Source organism: Oryctolagus cuniculus, chromosome 1 (genome assembly GCF_051225735.1).
Source record: "Oryctolagus cuniculus isolate XC-2025 breed Fujian yellow rabbit chromosome 1, ASM5122573v1, whole genome shotgun sequence".
NCBI lineage: Eukaryota > Metazoa > Chordata > Mammalia > Lagomorpha > Leporidae > Oryctolagus > Oryctolagus cuniculus.
This window is the reverse complement of record NC_142867.1, coordinates 10558947-10580686: the sequence shown is the minus strand read 5'-3', so window position 1 is coordinate 10580686 and position 21740 is coordinate 10558947. Positions and strand designations below refer to the sequence as shown.

Here is a 21740-nt window from a genome sequence, read left to right as displayed (position 1 = left end):
AGTCGACTGCGATCAGACCCTCACTGACTCACGGATCCCCTCAGCAATTCTCCGAGGGGCCTGTGTCTTGTCCATTTTACAGATGGGGAAAACTGAGGCTCAGGTGGGTTAAATTCCTTGTCCAGAGTCCCAGGACTCATGAAACACAGAGCTGGGACCGTCCCCGACTCGTGCACCCATCAGGTGTCCCTGTCAGTGGCTGGACACTGACCTCTTGCACTCTGGGCTGTCCCTGCCAACTGTCCTGAGGAACAGCCGAGGAACGAGCCCCAGAGGGATGCGGGCCAGGGGACACCGGGGAAGCATGGAGCAAGGATGACAGCAAAAGCACGGGAATACGAGTGGACGCGTGTCCACGGACCCCGCCTTCCTCCTCCCAGCTCAGCCAGCTGTCCCCCTCTCCACTGCCACCTCCCTCACCCAGACGGCTGTGAGGGCCTCCGGCCTGCCCTCCCCCACTCGCACGCTGGCTCCTACGGCCCATTCTCAACACAGCAGCCAGAGTGATCTTTTAAAAATAGAAAGCGCATCGGGATGCTCTCCTGCTTTAGGCTTTCAACGCACTTAGAAGAAAAGCCAGCCGTGCCGCCTTGGCTTTGAGGCCGTCCACAACTTGGCTGCCCTCCCGCTGCACACCACTCGGTGCCCGGGCCTCCTTCCCAGCCTGGGCCGGCCCCCGCCGTGCCCGCTCTGGGCCTCAGCTCTCTTTCCTAGCAGCCCAGGGAGGTCAGATGCCCTGCTCCACACCCCAGCATCTTCTCTTGCGCAACGCGAATTGCGAGCCGTAATGGAGATTTATCTGTCTGTTTCCTTCATTATGTCTGACTTTCCCACCAGACGAGGATTTCCAGGAAGGCCTCTGTGTTATCAGCGCCGGACTGCGGTGTCCAGCGCTGTTCCTGGCACACAGTAGGCACTGCATGAATATCTGTCAAGGGAATAACTCATGGGATGAGTAGCTGCCGGGACAGGGGCGGGCGGAGAGGGCCAGCTGAGTTTGGAGGCGGCGGCGGCGGGGAGGGAGGATTGGAGGTGGATGGAGAAGGTGACCTGGAGGCAGGGCAAGCTCTGAGGTCAGGTGTCACCTGCCCTGGGTGGTGGTGGGGGGCTGCTCGGGCCAGGCAAGGTGGCCCAGGCAGCCTGGAGGCCCAAGGGGACACGAGTGTGAGTTTGAAGGAGACAGAAGACACTTAATATCTCAGCCTGGCTCTAGAGACAGAGAAAGGCCAGGGAGGCTGGGAGCTCAGAGAGCCTCTGACAGGAGCCAGTGAGCTGGAAGACAAAATCCTCTTTGTGTGTCCGGGGTTCTGTCCCTCGTATTGAGAGTGGCTTGTGTCATGTTCCTCTCACTGTCCCTGGGGACGTCAGGTGAAAAGCCTAAGGCTCCAGGACCCCCTGCACCTGTCAGCTCTCCTATCTAGCAAACTCCTACCCGTCCATCAGAACCTGCCTTTTTTAAAAGATTTATTTTATTTTATTTGAAAGGCAGAGTTATAGCGAGAGAGAGGGAGATACATACACACACACACACACACACACGCACACAGAGAGAGAGAGAGAGAGAGAGAGCGCCTCCATCCACTGTTCCACTCCCTAAATGGCTGCAATGACCGGAGCTGGGCCAGGCCGAAGCCAAGGAGCCCAGAACTCCATCTGGGTCTCCCACACCGGTGCAGGGGGCCCAAGCACCCAGGCCATTCTCTGCTGCCCTCCCAAGCACACCAGAAGGGAACTGGACCAGCGTTGGGCAGCCAGGCCTCGAACTGGTGCCCACGTGGGATGCCAGTACTGCAGGCAGCGGCTCAACCCACTATGCTACAACACCGGCCCCGCCCACAGGATGCATCTTGAGGGGCCTCTCTTCTGGGGCAAATTTCTGCAGCACCCCCACAGGAGGTCATACTGGGCTCCTGTGGCGCAGTCAAGCTGGGCGCAGCTCACTGATCTACGCTTCCATTAGACAGGAATGTCTTGAGCATTCTTCGTGCACTCCCAGTACTCAGGAGCGTGCCAAGCCCATAGCTGCTGCTGGGTAGATGCTCGTAGAAGCCACTGGGGCACCGGGGCTCTGCCTGAGCACTTGACCCTGCTAGCTGTCTGCATAAACCTCCAGACAGCCACCTCTCTAAGTGAGTGCCCATGCTGACCTGGGCACGAGGGGCAGCTGATGCTCACCCTCAACGACTCACTGAGTGGGCGAGCTGTCCGGCCCTTTGCAGATTGGGTTAGGGTGGTGGGCAGGTGGGACACCAGATGCAGAGGAGTCCCTAGCATGTGCACAGACAGTTCTAGAAACCCAGGGCTGGGTTGTGGAGCAGTGGGTTAAGCTGCCGCCTGTGACACCGGCATCCCATGTGAGCGTTGGCTGGAGTCCTGGCTGCCCCACTTCTGATCCAGCTCCCTGCTAATGTGCCTGGGAAAAGCAGTGGGCAATGACCCAAGTGCTTGAGCCCCTGCCACCCAAGTGGGAGACCCGGATGGAGTCCAGGCTCCTGGCTTTAGCCTGGCTACACTGGCTGTTGAGGGCACTTGGGGAGTGAACCAGCAGATGGAAGCTCTCTCTCTGTTTCTTGCTGTCTCTCTAACTCTGCTTTTCAAAATAAAAATGTAAATCTTTAAAAAAAACATTCTAGAAATCCAAGACACCTGGCAGCTGGGATTGTAGGGCATGCAGGCTGCTGGGGGAGGGTTATGGCTTCTCTAAGTGGGATCCTGGCACCCAAGGGCCCTGATTGCAGGTCCAGCTTCCTGGTTACCTGGAACCCTCAGAGCTAAGGGTTAAAGACAGGCCTTGCAGGCGAGAGGAAGGACGTCTTCCCAGTGGCCTCTAGGACTGGGGGGATGCTGTTCAGGGCTGATGCTCCCAGCCCGGCTGGTGCACAGCCCAGCAGCAGTCATTTTCTGGGTGTCAGGCACTGTTCCAAGCGCTCTCACAAGTTACTCCTTTGCTGAGGCCTCATCATTACTAGCTCTATTTCACATTTGACAAGTGGGGACACCAAGGCACAGATAGGTTCAGGAACTTGCCCAAGATCACACAGCTACCAAGTGGCACAGCGGAAGCTCAAACCCAGGCAGCCTGGGCTACAGTCTGTCTCCGAACCCTGCGGCTGCCTCCCTCCCTCCCTTCCTTGTGTGTGGGCTGAGACGCAGCTTTCCTCACAGTCTCCAGCTGTGATACGTGGCACCTGTGACCCGACCCCGGCTACACACCAAATGCATCAGGGTAACAGCCTGCTACTGTGGGAGTGTGCACGTGCACACATGCAGGTGTGTCTGTGCGTTTGTGTGCCCACAGGTGTGTCTGCAATGCGTTTGCAGGTGTGTGGTTGGGTGCGGGTCCGGCGGAAGGCAAGAAGTGACTGCGGGTGGCGAGGGCGGTGCCAGGCTCACCTTCAAAGAGAAAGGTCTCGTTCCAGTGGGGGTTCAGGTTCTTCCGTTTCACCTTGGTCTCCAGCTTGTGCTTCTTGTCTGGCAGCAGGTAGATCTTGACAAAGGGGTCGCTGGTGCCACTGAAGTCCTTGGCTGGCAGCTCCTGGGCTTTCATGATCTTCACGGTGAGCGTGGACTCCTGGAAGTTGTAGCCGACGCTGAACTGGATCCGGCCCAGGTTCTCTCGGCTGCAGCCCTCGTGGGCCTCGTCCTCCTCGGAGCCTGGGGAGAGCTGGGGGGCGGGGAGAGGCCAGCAGAATTGGGGGGGTGGGGAGGGACTCTGTCCCCTCCCCTCTCCACCCCCAGCAGCCCAGTACAGGAGGTCAGTCCAGCTGCTCTGCCTGTAGCTGCAACGTGGGACTGCTGGCTGGCCCACATCCGCATCTGTGGAGAGTGCTGAGCCCGGGAGGGCCGGTGCCTTGACCAGAGCCCAACAGGGAGAGAGGCAGGGCTGGGACACGACACCCGGAACCCAGTCTCTCCAGGTCTGCCTCCTTTCCCAAGCTCTACAGTTTTCCCAGATCGCAGCAGCCAGCCGCACTCCAGGGCTCCTTCTGCAGCCCTGTGGGGGCCTCTGTGAAACACTGCACCCCAAGCCTGGGTTACGAAACAGAGGTGGGCACTGTTCACCTCTCAAGACTCCATGCCACTGTTTCTCTAGCCAGGGACTCTGGGGGTGCCGGGATGATGCCTTTACAAAAGGAGAAAGGCAAGCTCTCAGGAACAGCACTGCTTGGCACGATGCAGCCCGTGGGGATTACAAATACCGATTCCCCGGCCCCTGTGCCCTGCTGGGTCAGGCTGGGGTGGGCCTGGGCATCAGCATTGTCTACAAGGTGCCTCACAGGGCTGGTGGGTAAAGCTATTTGTGAGCTGGCATCTCATGGGAGGGCCAGACCAAGTCCCAGCTGCTCCACTCTCTGCTAATCCACCTGGGAAGCAGCAGATAATGGCTCAAATACCTGGGCCCCTGCCTTCCCTGTGGGAGATCAGGATGGAGTTCCAGGTTCTGGCTTTGGCCTGACCCAGCCTTGACATTGCAACCATTTGAGGAGTGAACCAGCAGATGGAAAATCTCTCTCTCCCTCTCTATGTAACTCTACCTTTCAACTAACTAAATAACTAAAGCATTTTTTTTTAAAGATTTATTTGTTTATTTGAAAGTCAGCATTACAGAGAGAGAGGGCCTCCATTTCCTGGTTCACTCTCCGAGAAGCTGCAGCAGCCAAGGCTGAGCCAGGCGCTCCATCTGGGTCTCCCACAGGGATGACAGGGACCCAAATACATGAGCCATCCTCCTCTGCTTTCTATGGCCATTAGCAGGGAGCTGGACTGGAAGTGGAGCAGTTAGGACATGAACCACAGCACCCATATGGATGCTGGCATCATAGGCGGCGTCTTTACCTAATACGCCACAACACCGACCTCTAAATAAATCTTTAAAAATAAATAAATAAAATGTGGCTCAGCTGACTGCACTGCACGTTCAGGGCTGGGGATGCTGGAAGGAAGGGCTACACCTGTGCCCCCTCCCCATCACCCAGGCCGGGCACTTGGCTCGGCCCGAACAGCGGAGTCTGGTAGGGGGGGATCCTGCTCCCATCCTGACAACCAGGAGGAGGAGGTGCTGTGCGGATGGGGGCGGAATCTCCTGGCCAATTGTCTGAACCCCTGGCTGCTGTCTGGGAGTTCCAGGAAGCTTGAGAACTGTACCCATTCTGCAGCTGCCTGGGCTCAGACCCGGACCCCACCCTGCTACAGATCCACCGTTAGGGGGCGGGTGTCCTTGTGGCCCGGGCATCCCTGTGTCTAAAAGCCCCGCCAGTGATTGGATGAGAGCCAAGCGCGGTGGAGACCCCTCCAGGCTGGGAGCAAGCCCAGCTGCTGAGCACTGCAGCATCCAGGAGTGACGCAGTAGATGGGGCAGAAGATCCTCACAGCACCTTCCACTGGGGCATGACGACAGCTCACCAGGCGACCGTTGCCACCCTCCAGCCCAGGAGACCGGCACAGCAGTTAGACCCTCTCTGACCGGAAGGCTGGCTCTTCCCACCAGAGCAGGCCTACACCCCCAGGGCAATGGGGAGATCCCACCCCCTCCCAAACCAGCCTCTGGATCACACCAATCAGAGTAACGGCCCCGTACTGGCTGGGCCTGCTGTGCCCAGGCCCCGCCCTGCCAGATTTGCCCTCTTTTACGCCGACTGTGTCCTCGTGAGGCAGGTGCCACCATGTTCCAGTTTCAGCCTGGAGCAGCAGAGGCTGGGGCACTGACCTCAGGCCAGCAGGAGAGCTGGAGCTCGAACCCAAGCTGGCGCCGAGCCATCGTGTGTGCCCTTCCACCTGCCCCTCACTCGCAACGAAGGGCCTGCATCTGAGGCCTTACCCTCGGTCACTGCTCTTACGGAGGGAGCGGGACCCTCCAGTCCCCACCCCTTGGCTGATTTGAACTGTCCCCCAGGCTGTATCTCAGGCCCCCGGAGTAGGGAGGCCTCCCTGCCCCAAGTCTGCTTCTCCCACCCATTCCCTTCGATCCTCAGCATCCACTTCTGCAGAATGGCAACCACCAGGCCTTGTGTGTAGGGTTCCTGAAGGGTGAAGTGGGCCAGCGTCCCTGCCATAGTCCTGCTCTGCTGCCAGGGCAGGCCATGAGGCAATGCCAACAAAGGACCCCTGCCCCTTCCTTCTCAGGTTGGGTCGAGTCCTTGGGGACCACAGCCTGCGTGGGTCGCTTGGCTCCCCATCAGGGGGAGGCCTGGGCTGGCCACACTGGCCTCCCAGTGGAAGGGGCAGCGACTCCTTGCCCACTCCCAGCCCTCCCATGCCACACGCCTGAGCTCTAACCACCCAACCACCCCCATGACAATGCCAGGGGAGGCGTGGCCTGAGACCCTGCCCCCCACCCCCCCGAAGAAGTAAGCCCCTAACAGCACCAAGCCAGCCCCGTCCCGGCTACCCTTCCCCTACCCCTTCTCTGGCCAGGCCAGAATCCCCACTCCTGGCTCCTGACCCCCAGCTTCTACAGCCCTGCCCTGCTTCTCTCTGCCACCTCGGTCAATGCCAGTGATCCGGCTTGGGCATAGGCTGGGCAATTCTACTCTGCCTTCCCCCCTCTGGACATCTGATGAGCACAAGAGGGAGACGGGGTGTGCACTTCCTTCCTCTGGCCGTGGCTGTCAGAGGGCAGCAAGGGGCAGGCAAGCTGGCTGGGAAAGGCTGTCCCTTCTGGGAACCTGGCTACTGGGAAGCCATAACTCATTAAGGGACTGTGGCGATGGCTGTGCAGGCAAAGGGTGGCCAGAGCCAGTCGAGGAGAGGGGGGATGAAAGAAAGCAGGGCCAGGCACATGATGATCTGGGAGGCGAGAAGGGGCGAGGTGGGGCGCCCCAAGGCCACCAGGTCTGGAGTGGGGGACAGCTGCTGCTCTCATCTGGGTGCAAGAGCACTGCAGACTCCCGGGCCCCGCAAGGCCTGCTAACTGGGAATCTGCATTCTATCAAGATGTCCTCGTGTGCACATAGCTTGAGGATGACCAGGCGTGGAAAGGGCAGAGTGCAGGGAGGGGTGGTTAGGGCAACATGGCCCTCAAAGGGAGAAGGGTGGGTCCTGGAGGCTCTGGAGGCCTCCAAGGGCTGGGGGCTGTGATGCTAAGGCGGTGGGCGAGGGAACACTGAATTGAATGATTTCAGGGCTGGCAAGGGCCAGAGGAGGCCCTACCCAATCCTCCTCGCTCCACAGGAGGGAGGGGGATGGAGGAAATGACTGTCCCAGGTCACATCCACTAGGAACAGAGCAGGTGCCGGGCAGCCAACCTCAGGCCCTCCCCCAGCCTCTCTGGACTGCGGGGGCTGCCCGTCAGCCCTCCCGCTGACTCCTGCTTCCACTGGGGCTCTTCCCAAGGTGCAGGTGGGGCAAGCCGCCATGACACACTATGGCCACCAGGGGGCGCCAAGTGACCCATGGGTCTCTGCCCTCTTGTTCTGCCTGGGACTCCCAACATCAGGGTTTGGGGGAGGTTGCTGGTGTGGGTATGAGACTGAACTCCACAAGAGAAGGTCCTCTGCCCACCAGACTTCCTCTTCTAGGATCATACAGATCCCGTGCAGGGGTGGGTTTTCAATCCAGATGGGATCTAGTTTGGCCTAGTAGCGAGGCCGTCACTTGGGACACCTGCATCCCCTATCGAAGTGCCTGTGTTTGATTCCCAGCTCCACTCCTGGGAGGCAGCAGATAATGGCTCAATTGGTCCCTGTCACCCGCAAGGGAGACTTGGATTGAAATCCTGGCTCCTGGCTCCAGCCCGGCCCAGCCCCAGTGGTTGAGAACATCTGGGGAGTGAACCAGTGGATGGGCGCTTGCTCATTCTCTCTCTCAAAAAATAAAAAGATGAGCATTCTTATTCTCACTGGACAGATGGGGAAATGGAGGCACACAGAAGCTGTGTAGGCGAGAGAGCTGGAAAAACCCAGGCCTTGCACCCCTACTCACCAAGCACCAAGGTGCCAGAGCGGACCACTCCCGAGCCATTACTGGGAGCCATGTCTGCCCCTCCCCTCCCCCGGGCCCCTCCCCCACGTCTCACCATGAGCATCTCGCTGGTGAGGGAGTTGACGAGGTCGGAGACGGAGGAGCGGGGCTCAGTCCGGCGGTCAGACTCATCGTGGGGCGTCTGGCCCGGCACTGGGGCTGTGGTCACTGCCTTCCCGCCTGCAGGCAACCTGGGGAGGGGGGTGTGGGGGTATTTCAATGAGTGAGGGCTGGAGGCGGGCTGGGCCGGGCACCACAGGCCTGGGTGGTGGCAGGGCCTTCTCTGAGGGCTGCAGTCTGGCAAGGGTGCTGCTCTGGTCCATGGGGAGGCCTGGTTCCCCCAGACCAGTGCTCAGGGCCCACCCTCCTGGCAGTCTGTGCCCCAGGTGACTTACAGCTTTGTGGGCAGCTTTGGGGGAGTGCTCCCCCTCTTCCTGTCCCCGAGCAAAGCCCCCAGGCTCCGGTCATTGGTTTGCATGGCTGGTCTCTGAGCTCATTCCCTGGCCCTCCCCCTCCCCTCTCCACACTTCCTGCCCCCTGCATCCTGCCTGCTCCCCGCCTGGGAGGGGAGGCGCCGGGTGCCGGGTGGTGTGTCCAGGTGCCTTCCGGCGTCATCACCATCTGCAAACATGCCCAGAGTGTCTGTCTCTTGGAGCCCCACCTGTGTTTGCTCAGGCTTAGTGGGAGCACCCTTTAGACAGGAGACGCAGGGGAAGTCGGGACCACTGCCCGCACAGCTCTGTGTCAGGCAGCACATTTGACCGTGACGAGCGTTCGGTATGCGCACTGCCCAGTGCAGTAGCCAGCAGCCACCTGCGGCCACTGAACATTTGCACGGTGGCCAGTTCAACCCGGAACTGGTTTTAAATTTTATTCAGTGTAAACTAACTCAGGTTTAACAGCCAAATACTGGATAGGGCAAACCTATACCCTTCCCAGTCCTGGTGTTCCCTGCTCCCACCCTGAGGAATGCCCGTTTGACACAACTGCTACCCAAGGCACCTCCAAGCAGCCCTGTCTTGCTCCCAACTCCATGCTGTCCCCAGGAAGCTAGGCTCTCTGGCCCAGGGGCTAGGTGCTGAGCCCAGGCTCTGCTGGGCTGGGGCTCAGGAAGGGGGTACTAAAGCCTGCCCAGGGACCAAGCTGGAACGTCCCATGAGGAGTGGGGTGGGGGGAGGCAGCGAGGAGACAAGGGGCTGGCAGCATGAGGCTTGGGACAAGGCTAAAACAGAACAGCTTTGAGAGCACAGAGCACTGACTTGGAGCCACATAGGCTGGACAGAAGCCATGGCCCTCTGGTACAGACCAGCCGCCAGCACACGGTCGGCCACCCCAGGCAGAGAGACATGCACTGAGTATGCCAGGCCCTGGAGGGGAGACACCAGGATCTAACAGCAGGATGTGCACACACAGACACACACACACAGGCATGCGTGCACGCACACAAATGCACAGGAGCCCGTCAGGAACAGGGAGAGAACAGCACAGGCAACAGGCAGGTTAACCCGAGCAGCCCTGGTGTCCCACATACAGCCATCCCGAGAGGAGAGACATTCCCGGGGACCCAGGCATGCCAGGGAGAGCATGTGAATTGGGACAAACTGAAATAGAAAAAAGCAGGGAGTCGTTTTTTTTTTTTTTTTTGGGGGGGGGGGGCAAATACCCTGATGATCAGACACAATACACCTGCTGTGAAAACCTGGCCGAGCCTCAACAACACAGAAACGCCCCACCCTGCCTGGCAACAGGCCGGGCGCCCCTTCCAGAGGTGCGGACAGAGCAGCGCACACACAGGTGGGCGCACACGCGGCCACGCACACACGGACACGTGCTCACGCAGACAGGCACAGGGAGGAAGAGGAGACTGAAATAGCTGGAGAGGTAAAGTCAGGTTAAAAATAGAGCAGGAGAGGCGGAGAGAGCGGGAGATTGACTGCTGAAGGTATGAGAAAGTCGGAGTTATTCTGGCCACGCCCCCGTCAGCACAGCACCACCGAGGCTGTCGGGGGGTCGCAGGACAGAGACAGAGAGACGGGAGGCAAAGGGAGAGGCAGAGGGAGAGGAGAGAGAGAGAGAGAGAGGGGCCGCGGGGCCCGGCGCCAGCCCAGGGACATCCCTGTGAGGAGCGGATGGGAGGAAGGAGGCAGAGAGAGACGAGAAAGAGGAGGCCAAGAAAAGTTAGTCAGAGCCGTGTGGAGAGGCTGCTGCGTGGACGAGGGGACAGGGAGGAGCAAGGCGGCCGACAGGAGGCAGAGAGGAGGCGGGGGACACACACGGGCAGAAGGAATATGGCGGCTTCAGGGAGAAGAGCAATGGGGGTGGTCCCTGCCCCGCCCCCCACTCGGGGTGGGGGTGGGGCCACGGTGGAAACCATTTGGATCTGGGGAGCGAGGATGACGCAGGGGTAGATGAGGTGGGGGGTGTGATGGCTGAGGGTGGAATGGTCACAGCAGGGCGTGGGAGCCACTGGGGACTGGGCCTTCCCTGCCCCCTGCCCTAGGCCCGAGAGCGTTCTGAGCCTCTGTGTTGGGGAATCCTGGATGGAGGCTCAGTGCCCCTCTCCGTTTTTCGTGTTGGACCCACTCCCACCTAGCCTGGGATCTGGAGGGGCTCCTCCCCCACAAAGCCCTGTCCCCATCAGCCTGTTGCTCATGGACAAAGGCAGGCACAAGGGGTCAGCGGGGGCACAGGACACACACTGGGTCTGGAGGGGGAAGCTGCAGAGCAAGGAATGGCTGACCCAAGCCCATCTCTCCAAGGCCTGAAGATCCAGGAGCTCCGAGGGGTGGGGCCAATGCCAACCTTTGGTGGTGGCGGCAGGGGGGGTGGCAGAGGCTGCTGGGCAGGTAGCACCTGATTCTGGAGCCCACCTGGGAGACACCCGCCTCCCCATGGCCATGAGGCATGAGTGTCCAGGACGAGTGGGCATGAGCAGGTGGGAATGGCGTGTGTCCACTGGGAAAGTCAGGCCGGGTGGGGGCGGCGGCCCAGGGCCTCCACGCCCACCCCCCACCTTTCCCAGGCAGGTGGGGACAAGCTGATGCCGTGATCAGAAGGGATGAGTTTGGTTAAAATATGGAGCGAGACCTAGGTGGCAAGGCGGTAAAAATAGGCTGTGGATGAGAATGGAGCGGTTAATTAACACATGGGTGATGGGAAATCTCGTTTCCAGTCTGCATCTGCTCCCTCACACTTCACACCTTTCCCCGGCAAGGGGCTCAGGTTCTTAGCAGGCTTTCCGAGCCCCCACCCCCCACCTCCCAGCCCCTGCATGCTCTGGCCTGCAGCCCAGTTTGCAGCCCCACCCAGGAAGCCGAGGCTCCAGACACGGAGCCGGCGCCTGACACCACCTGTGCCCTCGGGTGACAGAATGAGTCCCATCTCCCCACCCGTGGCCCGCCGACTTCCTGCTTTGCCCACCACAGACATGCAGCTGCGGCCTAGGGATGGGGAGGAAGTGAGGGCTGATCTGTGGAAGCCACCGCTGGAGGGGCAGGCGAGCCCGCCATCCTAGCCGGACGGTATCCACCTTCCCTATCCACACACGCCTCCCACCCAGGACAGCTCTTCCTGCCCCCGAGGGCCCCATAGGAGCGTCAGGGTCACCCATCCAAACACAGCCCATGCCCGGCTCACAGGATCTGACGAGCGGCCCAGCCCCAGGCCCGATCTCCTTATTAGATGCTTAGTGGATCTGTGCCAGAGGGCTGCTCCTTACAGGTCACCTTGTCCCATCATTCACGGGACAGATGAGGAGGCAGAGGCCCAGAGAGGGGCAGCGGCACCCAGGGCTGCAGAGGGGGCTCAGGCAGAACCAGGGAGGGACAGCAAGGGTCATGGCTGCCAGGCCACACACTTTCCTGCAGGCCCTTGGTCTGATGCGAAGCAGACCCGGCCAGGATGACGAACCCTCCTGGCACCTCTGGTCGACCCAGCCTAGGGCCAGGTTGGGGGAGGTGGGCAGACCAGGTACAGCATGGCACCCTGGAGTTCTGGGCCCTCCCAACCCATGCCTTTCCCCACTTGCAGTGCCGCCCCTCCCGGATTTAGGGAGCTGTTCCCTGAATTCCCCATGGCCGAGGCTGGGGAGGATTTAATGTCCAGGCCTCTGCTCAGCCTGGCCACCCAGCTGTTCTCAGTCTCCCCAGGGCCCTGAGTGCCAGCACAGGGGCGGGAGCCTGACAGAGCCAGGCCTCACTCTCCCCCATCAGCCGTCTTAGCTGCCCTTAGGCTGGTGCCAGGCCCAGGCCCTGCCCTTCTGGTTCCTTCTGGCCACCAGGCCTCTCCCATGCCAGACCCTATCCCATCCCCACCAGGGGCTCCTCTTCCAGCAGCTGAGCACCCACAGGTCCTCCAGGCAAGAGGAGGGTTGAGATGGGGGGATGAGGGAGAGGAGGCTGGCGCCTTCCCTGACATCCCCCCGCCCACCAGCCACCAGAGAAACAGGGATTTCTGGGTCGGGGTTGGGGTCAGAGATGAAAGATGGAGGGGTCAGCAGAGGGAGCCAAGCAGGGAGATGGGGCAGAGGAGACTGGGCTTGCTCCAGCCAGGGCAAGCATGCCAGGGAGCAGGCTTGATCCAGAATGGTCCCAGGATGGTCCCCTTCACAGACCCATTGACACCACCGAGGTGGCTGTGTTGGGAGGTCACCGGCTGGGGAAGGGGCTCATCCTCCCACTCCGGCATCCACTGAAGGCCCCACCGACCGCCTCGTCCAGCAGTTGGGGCCGGTTGAGGCGGGCGGCCTCTCCACGCCTCCTTCTGTGCCGCCGCTGTCGCCGCCGCCGCTGCAGGCCCTCGCCTGTGCTCCTACCTCTTGTCCCCCTGAGCGTTCTGGTTCTGCTGGGTTCCTGGGTTTTGCAGGTCAGGGATATTGGCAAAGTCATCCTGCTCCGAAAGCCCTAAGACCAAGGATAGCACCACCATCCGGCCTTCCCTGCCCAGGGTGGGCAGCCCGCCAGCCGGAGGGAGGGGGGGAAACGAGGAGGCCCCATGGGTGGGGCGGGGTGGGGAGGGGAGAGAGACAGAAACAGAGACAGAGACAAAAAGAGAGAGAAGAAAAAAGCGTAAGAAACAGGCCCTGTAGGAAAGAAATCAAACTTTAGCACGCACTGTTAATAGTTGTAGAACGGAATGGCTGATGGTGAGAGGGAGCGGGGCAGAGGGGAGGGGTCCACGGCCCTGCCCCAGCCCCAGCCTGTCTCAAGCAAGGGCCACACTCTGGAGTGAAATGGGGAAGGGGCTGGGCAGTGGCCTACGGAGACGTCTACGACTGGACCAGTCCCAAGGGAACACACGGGGCTGGGCAGGGGGCGGGGTGGGACCCAAGCAGATTTCCTGAAACTAACTCGTTCCCAGCTGAACTTGCTCTGCCCATCTGGGCCCCTGGGAGAAAGGGTGAGCCTCTGCCGCCAGCTTGCAGGGGGCCGTCTTGCACTGGGAAAGTCTTCGAAGGTCCTGACATCCAGTGGGGCACTGCGCCCTGTACATTTCTGGTTCACGGGCAGCCAGATGTGCTTGAAGCCAGGAGGGGTCTAAGGCGCTCCCTGCACCTCCCCCAGGCTCCCAGAGCCACAGTGCCTCAGAGGAGACCGGAAGTCCTTTCTGGCACGGGGCATCCTGATCATAGCCAGCTGTCTCCTGTGTCCCCCTTCCTGGAGGTCCAGGGAGTGACGGCCACAGCCTCTGAGTCCAGTTCAGGGGCCTTTCACTGGGGAAGCAGTCCAGAAGGCACCACCAAGCAAAGGCAGAGAGAAAGTGAAGGCACTTGGCAGGGCTGCTGGGAGCCAGTGCCTGCAGTGAGACCATACTGGAGGGGGCCACAGCCACAGCAGACAAGAAGGTGAGGGTCTCTCTCGCTGGTGGAAAAAGGAAGCACCAGTGGCCTGCTGCCCACCAAAAGCACCAGGGTCTGAAGTGTCCCCTGGGCACCACGCGGTGCTCATCCAGCGCTGGGTCTCTCATCAGAGCACGTCTCAGGAAGGGCCAAGGCAAAGCGGGTAGGGCTGAGAGAAGGTTCTGGAAGGACAAGGAAGTCCACCAGTTCAACCTCCAGGGGCAGACAAGGTTTCGAGGGGACGAACTTGCTGATCATTCCCTGGAGAGGCTGTCAAGCAGGAAACGCAAGCAGGCGAGAGGTTGCAGGTGGGCACAGGAGTCTCGGAGACTGGGAGATGGTACTGGGGTCCCAGCGAGGGTGGCGGTGGTGCCCCTCTGTGTCTCTGCAGCTGGCACGTGCGCTGACATCAAACTTTGGGGAAACAACGGCCCTCTTCCCTCAGGCCAAATCCTCACCGTCTTTGTTCTCTGCCCACCGGTACCTTTTCGAGTTGGTAAAATTCCATTTGGCTGCTTGGGAGCTGGTTAAGCTGGGGGAAGGCAAACCCGAGGAGAAAACAACATGTTTTTTCCCTGGTTCGTGCAGTTTTCAGATATTCCTTTTGCTCTTCTTGAAAACAGAACGGCTCCTCTGCAGGAAGACCCAGTTTGTCAAGGCCAGGAGGAGGGGTGAACACAGGAGGTGGGGTGGGGATGCTGGCAGGGTAGGAGGGGCCACTGCACAGCGAGACAGGGCTCGGCAAACTGCAGCCCGTGGCCCACGAGCTAAGAAACATTTCTATATTTTTAAAGATGTTTGCTTAAAAAAAAAAAGGATGGAGATCACATGTGTCCCACAGAGCCTAAAACAAGTATTATCTGGCCCTCGTGGGGAGGAACTGCTATGGAGGAGGTGGGGCAGTGGTGAGCTTGGGAGTGGAGCATCACGGGACAGACGCTGTTCAGGGCCTGGGTGACCACCGAGGCAGTGGGCAGGGAAGAGCTGGTGCCCGCGGCTCCTCCTGCAGTCCAGTCTGATGGCTGCCAACACAGGAAGCAAGGTGACAGGAAGGGCAGAGGGGCGCCGGCCCTCAGTTCTGTGCAAGCCCCAGTGGAGCCACTTCCTCCGGCTCCCCCAGATCCAAGCCAGTGCTGCAGCATCTGCCCCCAGGCAACTTGCCACTTGGAAGGCAGCCGGCTCTCTGCCGGGCGTCTTGTCTCATGCAGGCATCCAGCTGGGTTCCTGAGGGTCCTTGGGTTCGGGTCGAGCCCCACTGGACAGGCTGCCTTCAGTTTACCAAGGACAGTCACTGGCAGCATGTCCTGCTGGGCCACGCGCCGGAGACAGGACGCTGCTGTGGCGGAGCTGCTTCTGCTGGGGGCCTCGCCTGTCTGCCCTGGACGCTGGGGTTGAGGTCCCAGCCAAGAAAGGCAGGACGCTCCAAGGAATTTGCTCGCTCTCAGAATCCCTACATGCTGCCAATGAGCCGGGCTCGGCCTTGGCTTCCCCTCCTCCTCCCTTTCTCCTCTCCCAGGCTCTTAATGTCCTGGTCTCCGGCTCCATGGACAGCGCTCCCAGGAAAGACCTGAGCGATGGGAAGAATCCCCAGAGCCTGCAAGGAAGCTCACGTTAGGCTGGGCGGCGGTGGACGGGGGTGACAGCGCAGGCCTGCCTTGGGCTGGGAGCGCACGTGCAGAGACCCGGGGGATGCCACAGAGGGGGCCACCTGGGCCGTGGTTCAGGCCACACAGTGACGGAACACTCTCCCAAGCAGCGTCTAAGGCTTTGGGGGAGAACCTCTCAGGTTCGTCCTCAGGGGCTGGGTCATTTGGAGGAGGACGGAGCCGTGGAAAGGCTGTCGAAGGTCAGCAAGACAAGGGGACAGGGCTGATGGCAGGGATGGGGGAAGTGAGAGGGCAGGGAGGAAGTGTGGGGCGGACAGGCAGCAGAGTCGGGTTACAGGGGAGAAGTGACTGGAGGGGCAGGGATGAGTGCGGGAGGGGCGGAGGGAGGACAGGAGCAGAGGGCAAGGCTGGCAGTGGGGCTGAGAGCAGCCTGGGACTTGCTGGGACGGGGTCGTCCGTCTCGGGGACTGCAGTGGCATCTAGTGTCTCCACTCATCTTTAATCTCGGGGCTTTCGCTGAGCCCTGGAGGGAGCCTGTGGTTCTCATGGCATGGGGCGGGGGCCGGGGGAGGGCCAGATACGAATCCTTCCACGGGGGGGTGGGGAGGGGACTTCAGACACTAGCCACAGAGGCTGGGGAGGGGGCGGCCAAGGCTGCTTGGCACCCTGCCAGGAGACCACAGGCAAGGCAGGGCTCTTCCCAAGGAGACCTGGGTGGGGGAGGGAGATTGGGGAGGGGAAGGAAGGGGCTCGCCCGCTCAAGGGGAGGACTTACAGGAAGGATTTCATGTCCAAGCCTCGGTTTCGAATCTGCCCCACCACGTGGTCCCAGCTGCCCGGGTTGGAGCGGCTGCGGCCCCCGGCCGCCCGGTACTTGGAGCCGGCCGAGGTGCCTTGCCGAGCCTGGCCCCGGCCATAGGCCCGGGGGTTGGGGCCCGGCGCTGAGGCCGCGTGGGCCTGCAGCTGGCCCAGGCTCTGGCTGGTGGTGGGCTGGCTGGGCTGCCGGCCCCGCTGCTGCTGGCTCAGCGGCTGCTGCAGGCTCTGCTGCCGCATCAGGGTGCGGGGTCGCTGGCATTTCGGCTCTCCCGTGGAGCTGGGGATAGACTCAAGGGTAGTGGTCGTGGACAGGGTGGAGTCCTCGAAACTTGGGGCGGGTGGAGGAGAGGAGAGAAAGGAGAAGCAGGTGAAGGGATCACAGTGGAGGAGAAAGAAGCCGAGGGCCAGGGCGGGGAGGCCCCAGTGCAGGGCGCGCTCTGCCGGACCTCGCCAGGCCTCCATCGCAGGTGTCGCCGCTGCCGTCGCTGCCACCGCCTCACCCAGGAGGCCACAAAGCCCGTGCCCCTGCCCTGAGGCCCCCAGGCTGGCCCCGCCCAGCCCACCCTCTGGCCCTGGCTACCTCCTGTCTGGGCCGGCCTCTCTGCCAGTCTGAGTGGGCTGCGGAGCTGCTGTGGCTGCATGGTGCCGGCAGGTCCCAGGGCCCTGCGGCTGCCTGTGATGCTCCAGCAGGAGGGGTGGGAGGGAGCTGCCGCCGCCACCTCCTCCCGCTGTCTCAGGGGGGACACCAGCAGAGTCTGCTCAGTGCTCTGAGTACTACTGTCCTTTGGAGGCATGAGGAAATCCAGGCCAGCGCGGTGCTGGCCTAGTAATGCCTGGTGAGGCGCGGAAACCAGCAGCTCTTCTGCTGTGTCCTGGGAGGTGAGGGCTCCTTGGCCTCTGCCATGGGACCATGGCTGCCCCGGGGCCCAGGCTCTGCCCCACTCCCAGGGTTCTTTGCTTCCAAGGCCCAGCTTCCTCCTGGGTACATGGGAAATGACCCAGCCAGAGAAGGGGACCAAGGGAGGGGAGCAGATTGAGGGGGCAACCTCAGGAACCACGCTCTGGCCACTGCACCCAGTTCTGACAGAGAACAGGGTGACTGTCCTGTCTTTCATGCATGTGGGGGGTGCCCATGTCTCCTGTGGGAAAATGCTGGGAAGTGGAGCAAGGCCAGACAGGAACTAGGACACGGCTGGCGGTCAGGGGCTGGGCGGGGTCAGAGAGACCTGAGATCCGTCTCTGCCTCTGCTAACCGTGGGACTTGGAAAAGTTACTCTGCCCGTCAGGCCCTCAGTGTCTGCATCTGCACAATGGGGGTGGCAAGAATCCCTGAGCTGTCTGTATCGCAGAGCTGCCACGAGGGCCGGATGAGGGCTGGCTCAGGGAAGGGCTCCCGTGCAGTGGTGGGGGACAGGGGTCCTTGGTCTCTCCTCGGATCACCTGCTTGCCCTGTGCACTGGCCCAGGATTCCGACACATCCCCCGGCAGGGGCAGAGCCAGGCTGTTACTGCAGCACTGCTGGGCTGAGTGAGAGGCCGGACTGGACAGTGCTGAGAAGTCCCTTCTGTTAGCCTCAGAGGGCCCAACCTCATCCTCTCTCCCTTCTCTTCATCTCCCAATCCAATAGTCTAGGGCAGGGGGTGGCACACTGCGGCCTGTGGGACAAATCTGGCCTGCCGCCTGCTTTTGTAAATAAAGTTTTATTGGAACACAGCCATTTGGCATGAGTTTCCATACTGATTATGGCTGCTTCGTATTACAAAAGCAGGACTGAGCAGTGTGAAAGAGACAGCAAGGCTTGCAAACCCTGGATGCTTCCTGTCCTGCCCTTGACTGAGAGGGTGCGGACCCCTCGTCTCGGGCCCAAGGGAGGAGGCCCTAGGGTCCTCGGGAGCTACCTGCACCACTGCACTCAGACCTCAGCTCTGCTCGCCCCCTGAACCTACCCTAGGAACCGAAAGACAACAGTTAGGCTACCCCTGTGGGCCGAAAGAGAGAAAGAGGGCAAGGGCGAAAGAGGGAGAGAAAGCGTAGAGTAAAGAGAGAACAAACGAAAGAAGGAGAAGAGAGCGAAACGTGGCTTTAGCTGGGGTCTCAGTGGGGGCAGCCCTGCCTGACTCAGGCTCGGGACCAGCTATCGCCAGGGGCAGGCTGAGGCCTGGCGGGCCAGGGAGGTCCACAGCTCCCCGAGGGGCCAGCTGGGGCAGGGGGAGGACGGCTTCTTGCTGACCTCCTTTTGGTTTCCTATCACATCCAACATTAGCCCAATTTACAGCCTCTCAGTGGCAGGAGACTAAAATTGGTCCCTGCAGGCCTGGAGCCAGTGGACGGTCCAGAGGCCTAGGCAGGCTGAAGACTGGCAAGGGGCGGCCAGGGGAGGACAGAGTGGGACCAGGCTTGCTGAAGGGGGGTGGGGCTTCCCCTGGGACTCTCCTGAGAGCAAATGGCAGGGGAGAGATCAGTTTGCATCTACTCAAGACAACAAGCAACCGAGGCCTCAGGCCAGTGACCTTCGGTGGTCTCAGTGCCAGGAACCACAGGTCTTCTGTCAAGAATCAGGGAGGGGGTCCCTAAATCAGGGCAACGGGATGGCCCAACAGCCAGGAAGGGGGCAGGTCTGCTGGTCTTCAAAGCTGCTCCACTCACTCAAAATGGAACCTGCGTCCCAGTGGGTGAGAATGGTCAAAGTTCAAAGGGCGTAGAGCCTGGAAGTGCTCTTCTGGGCAAACTGGAAGTTTCTAAAAGCCAAGATGAGAATAAGGCTATTCCATGGGGTGGGGGCACTATCTGTGGAAAACAGGGGCCCATCCTATGTCCTTCACCCGAGATGGGACTGGCCACTGGACAAGCTCGGACAGCTATTAGAAAGGGAACAGCTCTTCCGCCTGGCATCCAGACCCTCTGACACCTGCAGCAGGAGCTCACTGGGGTGCAACAACCCAACCTCCAAGAATACCCAACCCCAGTATCTGGCAGTGGGACAGCTCGCTGACCAAGACTGGAACAGCCAATGGGGATGGCTGAGATGAGATGAACCAATGGGGCAGCTTGTCGGCTGCTCGTGGGTGGGCCTCTGCAACAGATGGTGCATGGTGCAAGCAAAAGCAGGACAAGCTGATGGCGCCACTGGATGGTCCAATGCTGGGTCTAGAGCCCTCTGCTGGCAATAAAGAGGAAAGACCCGGTGGCTGATGGGTGGCATAAAACATGGGCTGAAAAGTGGGCAGACTTTCTCCAAGGATGGACCCCCACAGGCCTTGCTGCCCAAGGGGGGTTGACCTGACAGTTGAGATGGGGCGTCCAACCAAAGAGGATGGGATGAGCCAGGACTGAAATGAAGCTGCCTGGGGCGGGGGGGCAGAAATGGAATGACCTGGTCATTGGTAAAAGAAGAGGTTGATGGACAGCTGCCCAGGGCTGCAATGCATGGCTGAGTTAGTCATGCCCGATGGCAAGGATGGTGGCAGAGTCTCATGAAGTGATGGAATGAGCCAGGGGCCGAGGACGGCACCTCTGGGGGCAGCAGCGGGAATGCCAGGGGTCCCGCTGCCCACCCTGGCGGGGGCAGGCCTGAGCTCATGGCTCCGGCGGCCATGGGGCGCCATCACTCACTTGGACAAGTTGAGCTTCCCTGCGGCCAGGTGGCTCTGCACCGTCCGCCAGCGGCCTCTCCCCGCCTTGCCACCGCTGCCCGGCTCGCTGGGGGCAGCCCCGCCGCTTCTCAAGGCGTCCTCTCCGGGTGGCGGCACCGGCGCCGGCTTCTCCCCCAGCCGGCCTTCCCGCTCCACCGCCAGCCCCGCCGCGGCGGCCACTTTGGCGCCCGACAGGAGGGTGCCACTGGAGGCATGCGCGGAGCAGCCAGGCCAGAGGGGCACCAGGGGTGGCGGTGGGGGAGAGAGGGCAGGCCACACATGGGGGTGGGGGCGGGGTGGAAGAGGAGGAAAAACAATGACAGGAAAAAGGAAGAAAGAGACAGTGAGAGAGCAGGAGAGACAGACGGACAAGAGACAGAGAGAGAGAGAGAGAGAGATATCAGCACTGCAAATTAACAGCGGAGCCTGCAGAGAGGAGAGAGGGGCACCGGGCGGGCTGGGGGTCGGAGAACAACGCACCACGACAACGGAGGGGGGACCCCTCCCCACCGCCTGGGGCAGGGGCGGCGGGGGTGGGGGGAGGGTAGCCACCTCCAAGTCTATCCCACAGGACAACGAAGGGTTAACGACGGAGGAAGAGCGGGCTGTCCAGGCCAGGAGGCCCCAAGGCAGGGAGAAAGAGAAAGCCGTGTTAGTCAGAGTTCATCACCACCACCACCACCACCATCACCGCCACCACCGCCACGGACCACCGACCACCGACCACCGAGCAGCCACGGCAGCAGCACACAGCAGGGAGGAAGAAGCAGCCACGACCGAGAGGGAGGGACCAAAACGGGCAACCCCATCCTGACTGCGCGGAGGGTAGGTGGGGGGGGCCGGGACCAGCTTGGGGGTGGGGTGGGGGCCAGGCGTGGCTGCCGAGGGGGGGCTCTCCTTCGTGGCTGCGAGGCTGGCCCTGGGGGCGGGGGCAGGAGAGGGGCAGGCAGGCGACGGGGGCAGGAGGGGTTGCTCGTCTCCATGGTCAGCCTGCCCATGGGGTGGGAGGCTGGTGGGGGGAGAGGAGCAGGAGGCAGAGAGGAAGTGGGGGGTGGGGGATAGGAGGACGTGCGCGGAGGAGACTGGGTACATATGATCAAATCAGGTAAAGTCACTCACTTGAGGGACAGTCGTGGGTCGCCATAAGGGGCGTAGGGTGAAATGTTTAGAATAAACTCCTTGGGAGGGTAGGAGCTCCATTTCTGCTGCACTGTGCTCTCATTGTTATTCCAAAAGTCTCTGTCTAGATCGCTGGAGGGGCAGAGAGAGAGGGGAGAAAACAGGGAGATACAAGAAGAAACAAGAACAGCTAGTCCTGCCGGGGCAGAAGGGACCTGAGACCCCAGGGCCGGGCACACAGAGCGGGGGGCTTCCAGGGTCCGTTCCTGCAGGAGGAAGAAAGGCAGGCGGGCACGGCAGCCTGTGCCTGGCACACGTACACACACACACGCACGTGCACACGGACGCACTCACACGCACACGCTGCTGAGGGCCAGGGAGAGCCTGGCAGGAAGCAGCAGAGCTGCGGGCAGACCGGAGCCTCGCACCTGGGAAGCTGGTGGGAGAGAGAGAGACGATGAGCGAGGAGGAAGGGCCAGAGGGAGGAGAGGCTGGGGCCCAGGCTTGGGGCGGGGAGGGGTGGGGGGGTAGGAGGAGGTTTCTGGACGGGAGGAGCAGAAAGGGGCTTCAGACCCTATGCCAACCCGCTGGGCCCGACCTCCGCCGGCCTCAGTCTGCCTGCCTGGGAAGAAGAATGCTGGATGTACTTAGGCCGCCGGCTCTCAGGGTGGGGCACAGGCCCTGGTTCTGGAAACCCAAGAGTCCACCTTTTCCAATTTTCCCCCCACTGAGCCACCTCTTGGGTAGCCCCGCCTCCCTTCCCATCTTCCT

At 61.3% G+C, this 21740-nt stretch overlaps 1 protein-coding gene across 11 annotated transcripts in view; it reads right to left on the bottom strand.

Annotated features, from left to right (window-relative positions):
* SYT7 (synaptotagmin 7) overlaps positions 1–21740 on the bottom strand; it is a 65652-nt gene that overhangs the window by 6798 nt on the left and 37114 nt on the right. For 3 of the 11 annotated variants that reach the window (XM_051833203.3, XM_089307729.1, XM_051833205.3), the window contains 6 exons: positions 20970–21101; positions 19831–20055; positions 16178–16546; positions 12773–12895; positions 8015–8150; positions 3394–3664 (listed from right to left, as the gene is read on the bottom strand). In XM_051833203.3, the coding sequence (XP_051689163.3) occupies positions 3394–3664; positions 8015–8150; positions 12773–12895; positions 16178–16546; positions 19831–20055; positions 20970–21101 (1256 nt within the window). The remainder of the gene's footprint in view (positions 1–3393; positions 3665–8014; positions 8151–12772; positions 12896–16177; positions 16547–19830; positions 20056–20969; positions 21102–21740) is intronic. The other 8 variants (XM_051833204.3, XM_051833206.3, XM_070069707.2 and 5 more) reach the window with 8 other exon arrangements.